This window comes from Camelus dromedarius, chromosome 15 (assembly GCF_036321535.1).
Source record: "Camelus dromedarius isolate mCamDro1 chromosome 15, mCamDro1.pat, whole genome shotgun sequence".
Taxonomy (NCBI): Eukaryota; Metazoa; Chordata; class Mammalia; order Artiodactyla; family Camelidae; genus Camelus; species Camelus dromedarius.
In genome coordinates, this window is record NC_087450.1 from 9,889,749 (window position 1) to 9,903,294 (window position 13,546).

Genomic DNA, 13,546 nt, shown 5'->3' on the forward strand with positions numbered 1-13,546 from the left:
AGCGTCCTGCGCTGTGTGTGGGCTTCTGCACCCCTCAGCTCTTCCCTTGGCCAGGCCAAGTGCAGTCCCTCCTTTACCCTGGTCCCCCACCCACCTACTGCACACAGCCTGCTGCTGGGCAGGGGCAGCACTGCTTGGACGGCAGCGATCAACATTGTTGCTGCTGCGGCTGCCACAGTTTATCAAGCCCCTGCTGCGTACCAGGCCCCGTGCCAACCATGCTGCGGGAGCATCTCGCCCGACTTACTCCACGGAGAATCTTGTCTCTTATGGGTAAACGGGCTTAGGGATGTCAAGTTACTTGCCCGTCAGCACCCAGCTGGTGAGTGGTGAGCCAGAATTCTAATCCAGGCCCTTCTCATTCCTGTTCTCTAACCCCCTCTCCCTGCCAACCCCAGGGAAATGCACAGGGGGACGGGGTCACTCGAACCAGACCACTTCCCTTTAAAAGCTATGCGTCTGAGGAAGGTAGTATTTTCATGCCTCAGAAACTTGGTGATGCTGCTCCTTGCCTAGGTTCTCCTGCCTCTCCCCAGCTGGGAAGCTGCTATGCTGCCAGGCTTAGCCTCCCTCTGCTGCCTCCCCAGCTCATCTAGCCCAGGAGCACCGCTCACCCCTCCCAGGACCTCGTCTCGAGCAGTCGCAACCAAGCGCAGTTATTTATTTACACGGCCGTCTTCCCCACGTGGCCAGGGGCCCCGTCTTCCCCGCTCACTAGGTTCTGTGCAGAGCTGGAATGTGCTGAGCTGAGTTTCTGCACAAGGAGGGAGGAGAGGCAGGGGGCCGGGCACTGAGATGCAGAGGCCACTCTCCTGGTTGGCCTTCTCTCTAAGGTCCCCAAGGATAGGAGAGACCCTTGCTCTCCTGGGAGGACATGACCTGCCACAACTGAACTGTCGCTGAGGCCCAACCTTGTTCGGACAGCACACATCTTCCTCACGAGCCTGCAGAAGCCACCCGGACACTCTGCTTGAACCAACCCCCTGCCCCAGTGCTAACTCAGCCCCACTCCAACCTCAGGTCCCCGCCCACCCCCTGGCAGCCTATGGACACCCCTAGCAGAGCCCACGGTCCCCAAGTCAGTCCACCTGCTCCCGTCTCTATCCCACCCTGACCTCCTGCCCTTTTCAGAGGCACCTGGAATAGCAGAGCTCCAGGCAGTCACAGAGGTGCACGATGGGGCCACTCTGTCTCCAGCAGGGACACTCTCCACACCCCACACCTGACTCCCTCCTGTCTCTATCTGCCCCTCTTTCTACATTAGAGGCTTCACAGTGACCGACCCAGAGGTACTCGGGGCCCCTCTACATGGGGCCTGAGGGTCCCTGCCCACCTTCCATCATGACTCCTAGACGCCACTGCACTCCCAGTAGGAGGGACAGGGCTACTGCCCTCCCCATTGGGGAGAAGTGACTGGACTGACTCACTCCCAGAACCCACAAAATACCCCAACACAGAGAACCTCAGAAACACAGATCCCACAGGCTGGAACCCACACAGATATATAAAGACTAGGAAATGGGGACACATCCAGACATAGATTCAAGGGGATTCACAGGAGCATCAAACAAGCAGCAACCTGATGTCAAGCCCTGTAACTGGAGCATGATGTACTTTATCTTATTTAACCCTCAAAACAAACCAATGAGAGAGGAACTTCCCCTGCCCATTCTACAGATGGAGAAAGGAGGAGACTGCGCAGGGCTCTCACCACCCCTCACTCACAGCAGTACAGTCGCTGCTGCCCTGTGTAGCTCAATGATTTTCTCATCAACCTACCTCTTCTAGAGTTGGCAGGGGGCAGACGGACGACTTCTCCTCCCTCGCCATGGCTGTGTCCTGAAAGAGGTCACTCCCCAGGGCTTTACTTCAAAGTTCAGGTCAAGCCCTACTTCCTCCAGGAAGCCTTCTCGGGTTACCCTAGTCCTCTGCCAGCTGACAGCACTCCTAAGGTTTCTCATTTGATGCTTAGTGCTGCTATTTGTCTTCCTGTGTGTCCTGCCTCTCCAACCAGAATGGCTAGAGCTGTGCCTCTTCAAAGCCCCTGCGGGGTTTTGCTCAGCATTCCACACGCTGAAGGCACTTGGAATCGACCGTGGGGGAAGCCTGTGACCTTCCCTTCCCTCTCCATCGCACAAAGGATCCTGCCAAAGAAACCTAACACCCCCTCCACCTTCAGAGCCTATGTTTGAAGTCACCGGTGTCCACGCATCAATTTCCACCCAAGTAATTGCAGCCCATCACACACACATCATCCCCTATATTTGAAACTCTTTGCGGTTGTCATGGGAACTGCCTTTGCCTTCATTCACTGATCAGGCCTCACAATTAGCTTTGGCAGCGGAAGTCTGTATCAACGGCAATGGCAGGGAGGAGAAAGCCGAGGAGGAGGAACAGCAGCAACAGAAAGGGTGCTCCTCCGTGGAGATGCAGCAGAGCCAGACTGAGCCCAGGCACCAGTGATGTCAGAGGGAAAACAGAGCCAGCCAGCCAGCAACTCCCCGCACGCTCCCACATCAACAAACAGAAGGCACTCAGGCCCCTCAGGCTGACCGGCGGCGGCTCTGCCCACGCCCCACCTGCCCTCCTAACTGCTTGTAAGACAGTCTTATATCAGATGAACCGCATTAGGTTCTCCTCACCCCAAATTCAACAGCCTTGGAGCACCAAATGTTCCAAGACCCAAGTAAATAACGCAGAGCCTTAACAGGTCATTGAGAAGGTGGGACAAGAAAGCTGCATGATTTAAAAACTGGGGGACAGCCCCAGGGGAAGACTTCCCAGAGTAATTAACACAAAACATCTTACCTTCCACCTTGAGGATCCATGGACACCCTCAGGTGGCGCCCTGTGGCCTGTCTGCGTCCTTCCACACCCCTGCCACCAGCCGCAAGCATCCGAGCGGCATCTCTACACACCTCAGGTTCAGGGCAGGTGCCTCCCTCCTCCTGGAAGTGCCCCCCCATCCTGCACATATCACTATGCTGAAACTCTCAAAACATGTCCCTTTCCTTCCACGATGGGCTCTCTGGGCCCAACAGTGACTAAGGCCCGTCTCTGCCCTACGGCATCCCTCCCTTATAGCCCTACCAGACTGTACTGTAATTATTTGTTTCCATGCTCGTCTCCTTCCCCAGACTGCGAGCTTGTTAAGGACAGAGCAAACGCTGCCTCCCCTTTACCGGCGGCTCAGGCTCAGCGCCGCGCCTCGGACGCAGCCAGTCCCAGGCGTGATTTGCTAAGAGAGCCGGGAAGGCAACTTGCAGGTCTACCAGTCAAAGCAGATGACGTCGGCCTCCGGAAACTGAAGTGACGCCAGGGAGAGGCGCTGCCCTCCCCCAGCACAGGGGACGCTGGAGATCCTGGGGCTGGGGAAACATTCCCAGAAGGTGCCTCTCCTCCTCCTCACAGCTCTTCTCACGCTGGCTCCCGACGCCCCGACCCCAGCCTGCAGCATCAACAGTCCCGACAGGACCCAGCCTCCCAGAGAAAGGATGCCATCTGTCTCTTCCAGGGCACCAGGACCACTCCCAGCACCAAGGAAAGAAGTGGGGCACCCAGCGCTCACCCTTACAGGGCAGAGCAATCAATAAAAAGTAAGGCACAACAAAATAAGAGCAGGGAGAGCCACCCAACGTCCCTCTCATAAGAAAAGCTCAGAAAGGAACAGACTCTAGTCCAGTCTACCTGCTTTTGACCCAGCAACTCCGCACCCCGCCTGGAGGCTTCCTCCCGCAGTAACGATAGGGTGCGGCACGACGGGGCACATGCAGTCTGGCAAATGTCCCCAGGTGACTCTACCCAGTGCAACTCCCCTTCCATTCAGAGTCTAAAACTGCCGCTCTGGTGGAGGGGTAGAGCACTTGCTCAGCGTGCACAAGGTCCCGGGTTCAATCCCCAGTGTCTCTGTTTAAAAATAAACAAACAGAACTGCTGCTCTACCAGTAGTGGGAGATGCACTGTCCTCTAAAAGCTCCCTGGCTGGGTGGGCGGGGGGGCCACAACGGAGCTGGAACTTGTACAGGTCAGAGCCAGCAGTGCAACAACAGAGCCTGTGTGACCTGAGGCAAGGAAGCAGCCCCCAGGCCTGTGGTCACCAAAAGGCTGGCCAGTTCCCTCACACTGGGCTGCTAGCTTTCTTTTTTCCCTCCCCCAATGACTAATAAAACCTCAGGTTATCAGCTTCCCGACGCAAGTGACAGGAGACGAGGCCACAGAGGGGTGTGTCTGCTGCTGGTGGGCCAGGAGCCTGGGCCACGCACAGAGACACCCAGGCAGAAGGCCACAGCAACCCTAAAGGGCCCCCCAGCTGGGATGCAGCAGGGCTCAAGAAGATGAAGAGGTCCCTTTCCTTTCCAACACCTCCTCTCTTCCTCTGCACCCTGCCCCTGATCCACAAGGGAGCCGGAAAGACGTGATGCGGAGGGGAGGGAGAATTCGTGACGACTCCTGAGACCCCTCATGTGGTCCTTCAGCTCACCCAGTCACCACACGGCCTTCTCCAGAAGGAGAGGCCCAAGGCAGAGGGGTGAGGGCTGACTGCTAACGCTGGGGTCGGTGCAGAAGCAAGTTTGGGGCCAGAAGTAAATGTGGGCAAGGTTCACCAGGGCTGCTGGGCAAGAGTGTGGGCGGGAGAAGCCACTTTCCCCCAGGGAGCCTGAGAGAGAGACCTTGGATGGGGACCCACACTTCACTCCTACTGTTTTCCCCACAGCATATAATTAACACATGGCCCCGTGCCTTCAAGGAGAAGCAATGAGCTTTGCCATGGGTTAGAACCCAGGAAAGTACTGCTCCCTCCCATACCCCTGACCACTTACCTGGGAGTGGGAACAGGGGCCCTAACCCAAAAACATCCTTCCAAGCATAGCCAACTCGGGCAGCTATTTCCCCGACTCAGAAACAGGCTTCAGGGACCACGCAGGGGAACTCCATGTCCCACAGAACTACCCCAGCGATGAAAACACTCTGTGCTGTCCAACACACGAGCCACCTGAAAGGCGGCCAGGGTGACTGCATTACCAAATTTAATTTTATTCAGTTTTAATTGATTTGAATTTTAGTAGCCACACTTGGCTAATGGCTACCACACTGGACAACTCAGGTAGAGCATGCTTCTTAAATGTGAGAAGTCATGAATAACTCTTGAGAATCGGCTGAAAACCAGGGACTCTCTCCCATGAGTAAACACATCCCCTGCACATTCACACATTTGGCTGAAATTTTCAGAAAGTTCACAGACTCTGTTCCAACCCAGGTCTGAGACTAGGTCTAGAACTTGACCAGAAACTTTTATGACCTAAAAGTAATGTTTCTTCTGCAATGTAGTCAACAAAGGAATACGAGGTAGGCCTGGTGTTTCACCTCCCGTAGCTTTAGCAAGAGACCACTGAGTGCAGGAGCCTCCACCCGACAGGACGTTCTGGCAACATCCCAGCCAGAACATCCAGCCTCTCCTCGGACCCATGCTGGCACAGGGCTGGCTCTTCAGTCTTGGAACAGTTATAAATGCCAGACAACTCTTTTTTCAAACATGGATTCAGTCTACCTGCTTATAACTTCTACTCTCCAGAGAATTTCTGCCCACTCCCTACACGAAGGAACTGACTCCCTCGTCCACGGAGGACTCCTCTTAGCCCATGTTCTTTTCCTCATTTCCAAGCTGAATGGCCCATCTTTTTCTGTTGTCGGGCATGTGGCCACTCTGACAGAGCTCCTAGAGACAGGCTGTTCACAACCCTTCTAGAATCTCAGCTTTTCCCATCTGCTAGGAAGCCAGGGTTCCTTAACCGTACATTTCTTTTCTGTGTTTAAAACAAGTACAGGACTTCAGATTTACCCTGATTAAATCCCACTGAGTTCAGTTAAGGTCCTTGGCTCCAGACTGCTCCAATCTCCTTAACCCCTCGATCTGTCATTCAGCGTAACAGCCGCATCACCACTTACCACCACCACCCCCACCCGCCCGCTGACCTGCCCTGCTCCTGCCCACATCTTATGAAGAGGACACACAAGTCCAGCTCTTAAGCCCCCAGGCCCTTCCCTGAGTCCCCGGGTTCCAGGCATGTGCTCCTCCTCTTCACAACCACCACCAGCTACTACTCCCTCAGGGGGCTCCAAGTTAGGCTGCAAAACAGCACACATCTTCTGGGAGCCCTTTCCTGACTGTTCTCAGAACACACACACACACACACACACACACACACACGTTCTTAAAGGCTACTTACTGTAACTCACTAGACTAGAAGGAAATGGACTCCAGAAGAACAAGACTAAACGTGGGGTGAATCTTAAGCTGTTCCTGTCTCCCTGGCCTACAGAACAAAGAAAGTGTTGGGTCATCCTCCTTACCCTTGAGAATCGGCTGAAAACCAGGGACTGGCGTTCTTTACCTATGTTCATCAAGGCTTATTTCTGTCCCCTTCTCCAGCCACAGAAGTGTCACAGACCAGCTCCTCAAACCCTCATGGACATACAAATCACCTGGGAATCTGGTTAAAGTACACATTCTGATTCAGTAACTCTGAGAGAAGGCCTGAGATTCTGCCTGTTTGACAAGCTCCCAGAGGATGCCAATGCTGGTCCACTGATGAGCAAGGTGGAAGAATGGTTATGAACCATTCCGGTGCCCTAAGACTCAGGTGAGCAATTTGCAGTAAAGAGTCCAGGTGGGTGCCCATCCTCTCAGCTCTCATCTGTGTCAGAGGAGTTCCACTCTAACTACACATTAGATGCACCTGGAAAGACCCAGCCCAACTGGGTCCACCCCAGCCCAAGCTAATCAGAATCCCTGGGGACAGGACCCAGGGGATCCCAATGTGGAATCTCGGATCCACACAGTTGATAAAAAGTTTGAACAAGGCAGTTATACCTGTGCCCTCTCTGCAGGATGACTTTAAGTAAGAAACGGGCCCTCTGATCTGTCCAAGCAGTTGGCAGGAGATACCATCATTTATTTGCAGAAATCCAGATCCATTAGTCTGACCGGGCTACTTTGCAAAGAACCACGGGGACCGCCGAAGCTCACCACTTGCCTTTCTAAGTCTCACAAACCACCTTTTAACAATCTGCTCTAGCACTGTCAAAAACTGACATGTCGTTTATAATTTTCAACATCTCCTAGAAAAATTGAACTTTCTGCCTGTCTTCTGGCCTTCTTTCAATCATGATTCCATAAAGATGTCATTCCGTGACTGTATCTGGAGGTGCTCGGTAGGGAGTGAATGACTCAGATGCAGGTCGGGCAGCTGGCTCTTCCCTTGCTAACCACACATGCCATGGTCTTTCCCCAGTTTACACTCCCTGACACAACAGGGACCCAGGGGCTGCTTTTTCTCTGTCACTAGTTCTGCTCCTGAAGTTGTAAGGCTACCCCTTCCCTCTTGTTCTTGCTGGGAATATATGAAAGGCTTTTATTGTCTTGAGCATTTTCCACGAGCCTCAGCACATTCTGGCCACCAGACTCTCTGATGCTCCTCTTAAAGGGTTAGACTACGCCTGAATGGCACCCCCTCTCCATGTAAAAAAGCCTGGTCTGTACCATCTGCACTCACTAGACAGCAGCCCAAGCAGCCACGCAGATGGTTCAGATCGTCCCCAGTCCCATCACCTTCCTCCTTAGGGCACCATTTAGGACTGTTAAGTCAGCATTTCCTTTTTTAAAAGCAATCCTATCCCTCCAGCTAACTTCCCTAAACTCTAAAGTCTGCAGCCAGGGTATTAAAAACTGTTTGCATCTAAAAAAACAATTTTCTACAGTCTATGGTAAACACCTCCCCTTGCCTAGGCTTCTCTCCAGATTCACAAATGCTGAGATGGGGCCCCTTTCTCTAAAGTGTCTCTTCACTTCTACTCTACCAATCAGTTCTCCCTTTGCTAGTGGGAACTCGGCTTCCCTCCTCACAGCCTCCATCTTCAGGAAGACAGAACTACCAGCACGCGAGGCAAGAACTGTCAGGTGTTCTGATACTGCTGAGACAGCCTCAATCCAAGGTATCTTGTCTCAGAACTGGCACAGAGCTTTGCTTCAGCCACTAAACCCACCTGGCTGAGGGCTAGGCGTGCTTCTCACAACATGCACAGTTCTCTCTCCATTTTTCACCCACGATGCTCTCAGTCACGCTTCCAATCTATGCATGCATTTTTCCATGGAGTATTTTTTCTTCCACAAAGGGTTTTTCTCCCACCCTCTTTATCAGATGTTTACTACCGTCACCCACGAGCAACTTCTCAGTCAGACCCTGGGCCACAGCTCCTTGCTCCTGGGTATCCAGCCTCCTCCCCCAACAAAGAGGCTGGCAAACTCCTCCCTCCCTCAGTTCCAAGAGCAAGCAGAGGATGTCTTGAATTAAACATTTAATTTGTACTGCATTCTTACAATTACAGCTCAGAGACTAACATACACAATTTTTATGCATAAAGATTAATTCTTTTCTAGATGTTCTAAGAGTGCTCTGTCACCATGCACCAATTACCTACTAGGTACCAGACATTATGCATATTTTATCTCAATTAATCCTCACAAAGAAGGGTTACTCCATTTGATGTAAGAGAAAACTGATGCACAGAGCTTGCTCTGGGGTCGGAGGCCTACTGTATCTCCACACCCACCAAATCCTACTTTTCTAAGCAGCTGCCATGTTGTGCTTCAAGCCACCACTCAGGTGAAAAGAATGTGGAAGTCAAACAGCCTCCAATATCAGCCTAGGATCTAAATCCTTCCTGGAACTAGGAATGAAGACCTTGAGACAGGAATGAGCCCCTTCAGGTGTGTTACCTCACCTTAGGGCCCAGAGAAGCAGTCACCTGCCTCTGTGATGGACGGGACCATCCCAGAGGGCTGCCTCGAGTCTTCAAACACTGAGCTTTTCTGAGTAGGGGGACTGCAGCACCACCACCACCCGCACTGGGGAAAAAAGTGAGGAGCAGGGAAGGAAGACAAGGAAGGCAAGATGATGCCCCCCAGCTTACAGGATGACACAAAGCAGCTGGAGGTGCACAGCTCAGAGGAAGCCCCAAAGGAAACCAAGGGAGGTGGAGACAGGATGGAGGTGACGAAAGGGTGTCCAGAAGAGGAGACGCCGGGAAGCAGGGATGCAAGGAGACGGTCTGATTCCCAAGAGGCTCCTAGGATGATGCTTTGCCTTGTCCCACATGAAGCGTCAGGGCAAAATTCTAAAGTTCTGTTTCTGAGGAAAGTGTCTCCTTTCCTGACCTCCCAAATCCTTGGACATGTCCCCTCAACTACACGGCTGCTCAGACCTAGTGGCGAAGGTCTCGGCAGTCCCCTGGGGGCTGTAAACGCGGGGCTGGTTCTCCGGGCTCCCTCACTCAGGCACGGCCTCTCCGGCCTGTCAGCTCTGCCAAGAATACATTCGTCAGGGCAGGGTAGCCTCACAGCGGTTCGCACGCTTTCGGTCTTCACAGACCAATTAAAAAAAAAAATTGTGAAGACAGAAACTAGTTAATATTTTGTACTTTGCCAAGTAAACACTTTTTTAAAAAGTAAATCCTTCTACCAACAACTTCATTTCATAAAAAGAGAGTAATTTTGAAAGATTAGTAAGTAGAAAGGACCTATATTAAAACAAAGTACTGCTCTTTAAGTTAAAGAAAGTTAGCTTTAAAAAAAAAAAAAGCTCACTCCATTGTCTCCCTTCCATTGTTTCTTAAGAAACTGAGAGGACTCTGTCCTGGGGTAGCATTAGGCCACAGACCTGCATGTGAAGCCCCGTCCTTGGAGACTACAGGCCAGGAGCTGCATTCTCCCTGACCCTGGGGAGCTGGGGGGCAGCTGGCCATGGCAAGTTCCACGGGGACACAGACACCTCTCAGAGAGGTCATCTCTAAGCTGCAGCCAACCCAGCACTCCGGTCTCTTAGCCGTGACCACCGGCAGCCCGAGCCAGCAGCTTACACACAAGGCTGACAGGACCTTGGCTTCAGTCCCAGCCCCTTTTACTCAGGTATGCCTCGTTGTTGCCGTGAGAGGCGCTTAAACACGGCTCACAAGGGCCACAGGTTCTGGAACACCCAGCCCAGAAAAGCTCATCCCCGCTGTACCCTGGGGTTTGATTATGGGAGGAACAGAATGAGAGAAAAGGGGAGGAGGTGAGCCCTGGAAAGAAGCAAGCCAAGGAACCAAGCTTTACAAAGTAGACTGGCCAGGTCCTCCTTACACCGAAACACCAGATCTCATGCCCAGGAGGGAAGCCTACCCCGATCCCATCCCCCTTTCAGAAATGACCCACAGGGCACCAGGCCAGCAGGATGTCAACTCCCCAGAAATACCAGCCACATAAAGGGGCTGGACACTGTCTCTGGGCTGAGGTGGGAAGCTCTAGATGTGACCCAGATGTCTGCTTTCACCTGAGACCAGGGAAACAAGGCACACTCGTCCACCATCCCTGAGCCACGATGCAGCTTCCACGGGGAAAGGGCAAGAGAAGGCGAGAAGGGGCAGAAACATTCCAGCAACACCCACTTCTCTCCCTGAAACATTTGGATCTTTCCAGCCAAGGGACCTCAGCCCCACCAAGCTCGCGGCACAGCTCTGCACTCAGCGGTCAGAGAAATCCCGAGCGCAAGCCGCCAGCCCATCGAAGCCACAGGTGCCCCAGCGCTCAGAAGCACAGCGACTCCCAGCCCAGCTGGAAAGGGCTTCAAAGGCCATCAAGCACAACCTTTCCATCTCCCTAGGGAGAAGACAGGCTCTGAGAAGGGACCTGAGTTGTCTGAGCCCTTGTACAAATCAGTGGCAGCTCCCGGGAGCCCCACGGACAGCGCAGGCCTCCGTCTCTGTCCAGCGCCAGTTTGGCTGCCTGGAGCGACCTCCGCCGCTACACTGCTCCTCCCAAGCTGTTCAGCTACGCTCGTCCCTACTTCTGCCAACTCTCCGCTGCTGCGGCTGCCACCAACCTCATGCCGGCAGCCCACCACCAGAACGGAAAGGAAAGATGGCCAGCGCGGGGTCACTGCCTCTCCACTTCCCCGTCTGCTCTCATTCCAACTCGTCCTTCCCTCCCTTTACCTCCCTACTCCAAATAAAGGGAGTACTCCTTCTGGAGTTGACAGTATCTCTAAAGCACATCATTTATTCATTCAGTTAGTATCCAAAGGCTTACTACACACCAAGGATCTAGGCCAGGTCCTGAGAATACAGATAAATAGTCCCTGACCTCAAGAAGTACTGTCTTGTAGGAGAACCCACATCATGGGTTTCTCATTAGATTCCCCCCCCCAAAATTCCCAAACATTTTCAGGTACCAGCCCAAAATAATGGTACCCAAAGAAGGTTTACGAAAAGAAACATCCCACTACACTAGGGCAGCATAAAGACACGGTGTCGCTCCACATTTTTCTTCCCAAATCCATCAGCCTCCAACTCTTACCTGACACCATCACTCCCCACGTTACCCAAGCGCTGGTGTGACCCTGAAGTACATCTGAGGCTTCAAGTAGGACAAGAAACTTCTAGAGATAAAGCTAGATATCACTGTCCCACAGCACACAGAGACATCAGAAATGAGAGTGCTAGCTCAGAGCCCTCTGTGACAGTTACTCTTACACTGTCAGCCCAACAAAGGTGCCCACACCAGCTTCCAAGGACAGTTATATGCCTATTCACGGCCCCACTAAAAACTGGACCAGTACGACCAGAACGGGAGAATGTGCTTTACTGTCTTTAGCAAGACCCCTGTGCCCACAGCACTCTCAAGGACGGGAAAGTGCAGCCAAGCAAGAGCCAGCTTACCTCCTTGAGAAGCCCCACTTTTTTCTTCAGCACCTCACACTTGCGCAGTTTGCAGATTTGGTGTGTGCGGCGGTTGGTACAGCTGGTGCAAGCCCCACAGTTCTCCAGCCGCCGGCAGGGCTCACAAGTACCACACCGTTTTCGTTTCTTCCGTGCATCTCCACTACCTCGGAGTTGAGGTTCACTCCCGGCCATTGGAAGCCCAGGCCCCTGGAAGCCCCCCACCATCACCTGGCCCTGAGGGAAGTCATAAAGGCCTGGCAGGTCCGGCTGGACTGCCAGGGGCACCTGAAACTGACTCATGACGCTGCCAGAGGTGGGGGCATAGGTGCCGGGGCTGAGCTGTAGTCCAGCTTCCTGTCTGCAAAGGCCACCAACGGGTCCTTCTCTCCTAAAGCAGTCAAAAGTCTACAAGGGTGAAGGCAAGTAGCTCCAGGCTCTGGGATGGGCACCACTTCTCAACGCCTTTTCACCTCCTCTGCAGCAGTCTGACAGGACTCAGCTGAGGGCCACTCTCCCACCTGCTGGGGCCCAGGATCTGGGGGAGGACACCAGCAGCAGTCCCCAGAGAAGGGATCATCTTGGCTGGGTGGATTCTTCACCCTCACCCACCCTGGACCCAGGCATGAGGTGAGCAGGTGGGTGTTGGGGGGGGGCAGGGCAGGGTGAGGAGTTTCTCCTCCAGTATTTCTTCTGCCGGGTCAGGATGATGGAGAAGGCAGCGCTGCCTGAAAGAGAGACAGAAAAGGGAAGCGCATCACTCGGGGCTCGGGGACAACTTTCACATGTTACCTCTTCCTGCTTCTGGGAAAAGAGAAGATGGGGGAAGAGATGGGGCTTGCTCACATGAACTTCTGCCCAGAACCTCTGGCAGGGCGCACCAGCACCAGCTCCCTGTCTTGGAAAGCAGGCCGAGGGAGCGATGGGGTGCTAAGGAAACCTGGGCAACGAATTTAAGGCGGGGGGGTGGTCAAGGTGAGATTTCTAATAAAGTTGTCCTTTGCCCCAACCCCACGGGCTTGGGACAGTTTCGCCAAAATTCCCACACACTCCTCGCTGGAGGTCGCTAGGCCCTCCCCAAGGGAGCACAGCTTTCAAAATAAAGTTTGCCGAGAGCTTCACTCGGCGGGGCTGCCCGGGCGCCCCCGGCACGGGAGCGGCCTGGAGAGGGGCGCGCCCGGGGAAGCCCGCGTCGGCCGCCCCGCCGCGCCCCGCGCCCGCCGGCCAGACCCGGGAGGGCCGCCGGCTCCGCCGAGGGGGCGCGGGGAGGGGGGCGCGCTCGGGCTCGGGCCGGGCCGCGCGCGCGCCACCGCTCGGGCTCCTTTGTTCTGGGGCCTCGGCCGCTCGGCTCCAGCGGCTCCGCAGCCCCCGCCCCGCCCCGCCCCGCCGCCCCCGCCCGGCTCCGCTACACTGTGACCCGCAGCACCCTAGCCCCGTCCCCCGCAACAAAGTAGCGGCCCCCCCGGCCGGCCCCCAGGCCGTCCCCTCCCCCCGGGTCGGGCCCCCAGCGCCTCCCCGCCGCCCCTCCCCCACTCCGGAGCCGGAAAGGCACCGACTGCACCGACCTGCCCGCCGCCTCCGGGGCGGAGCGCACAAAGGGGCAAAGTTTCCCGGCCCGCGCCGCCGCCGCCACCACCGTCGCGGCCGCCGCCGCCGCCTGGGGCGCCCGCCTCCCGGAGCGCCTGGCCCGGCCGAGATCGGCGCACGGAGCCCCCCGCCCGGGCCGAGGAGGGGACGGCGCAGGAGGAAGGAAGAGGCAGCGGCGGCCGCGGCGGCAGCAGCAGCAGCAATGAAG

At 54.9% G+C, this 13,546-nt stretch overlaps 1 protein-coding gene across 3 annotated transcripts in view; it reads right to left on the reverse strand.

Annotated features, from left to right (window-relative positions):
* Window positions 1-13,447, reverse strand: part of TET3 (tet methylcytosine dioxygenase 3) — a 97,678-nt gene extending 84,231 nt beyond the window's left edge. For 2 of the 3 annotated variants that reach the window (XM_064494366.1, XM_064494365.1), the window contains exons 1-2: window positions 13,317-13,447; window positions 11,752-12,479 (exon numbers count right to left, since the gene is read on the reverse strand). In XM_064494366.1, the coding sequence (XP_064350436.1) occupies window positions 11,752-12,054 (303 nt within the window). In that variant the 5' untranslated portion in view covers window positions 12,055-12,479; window positions 13,317-13,447. Of the gene's footprint in view, window positions 1-11,751; window positions 12,884-13,316 lie in introns of those variants that run through there. The other variant, XM_031467303.2, reaches the window with a different exon arrangement.
* Between the last annotated feature and the right edge of the window lie 99 nt (window positions 13,448-13,546).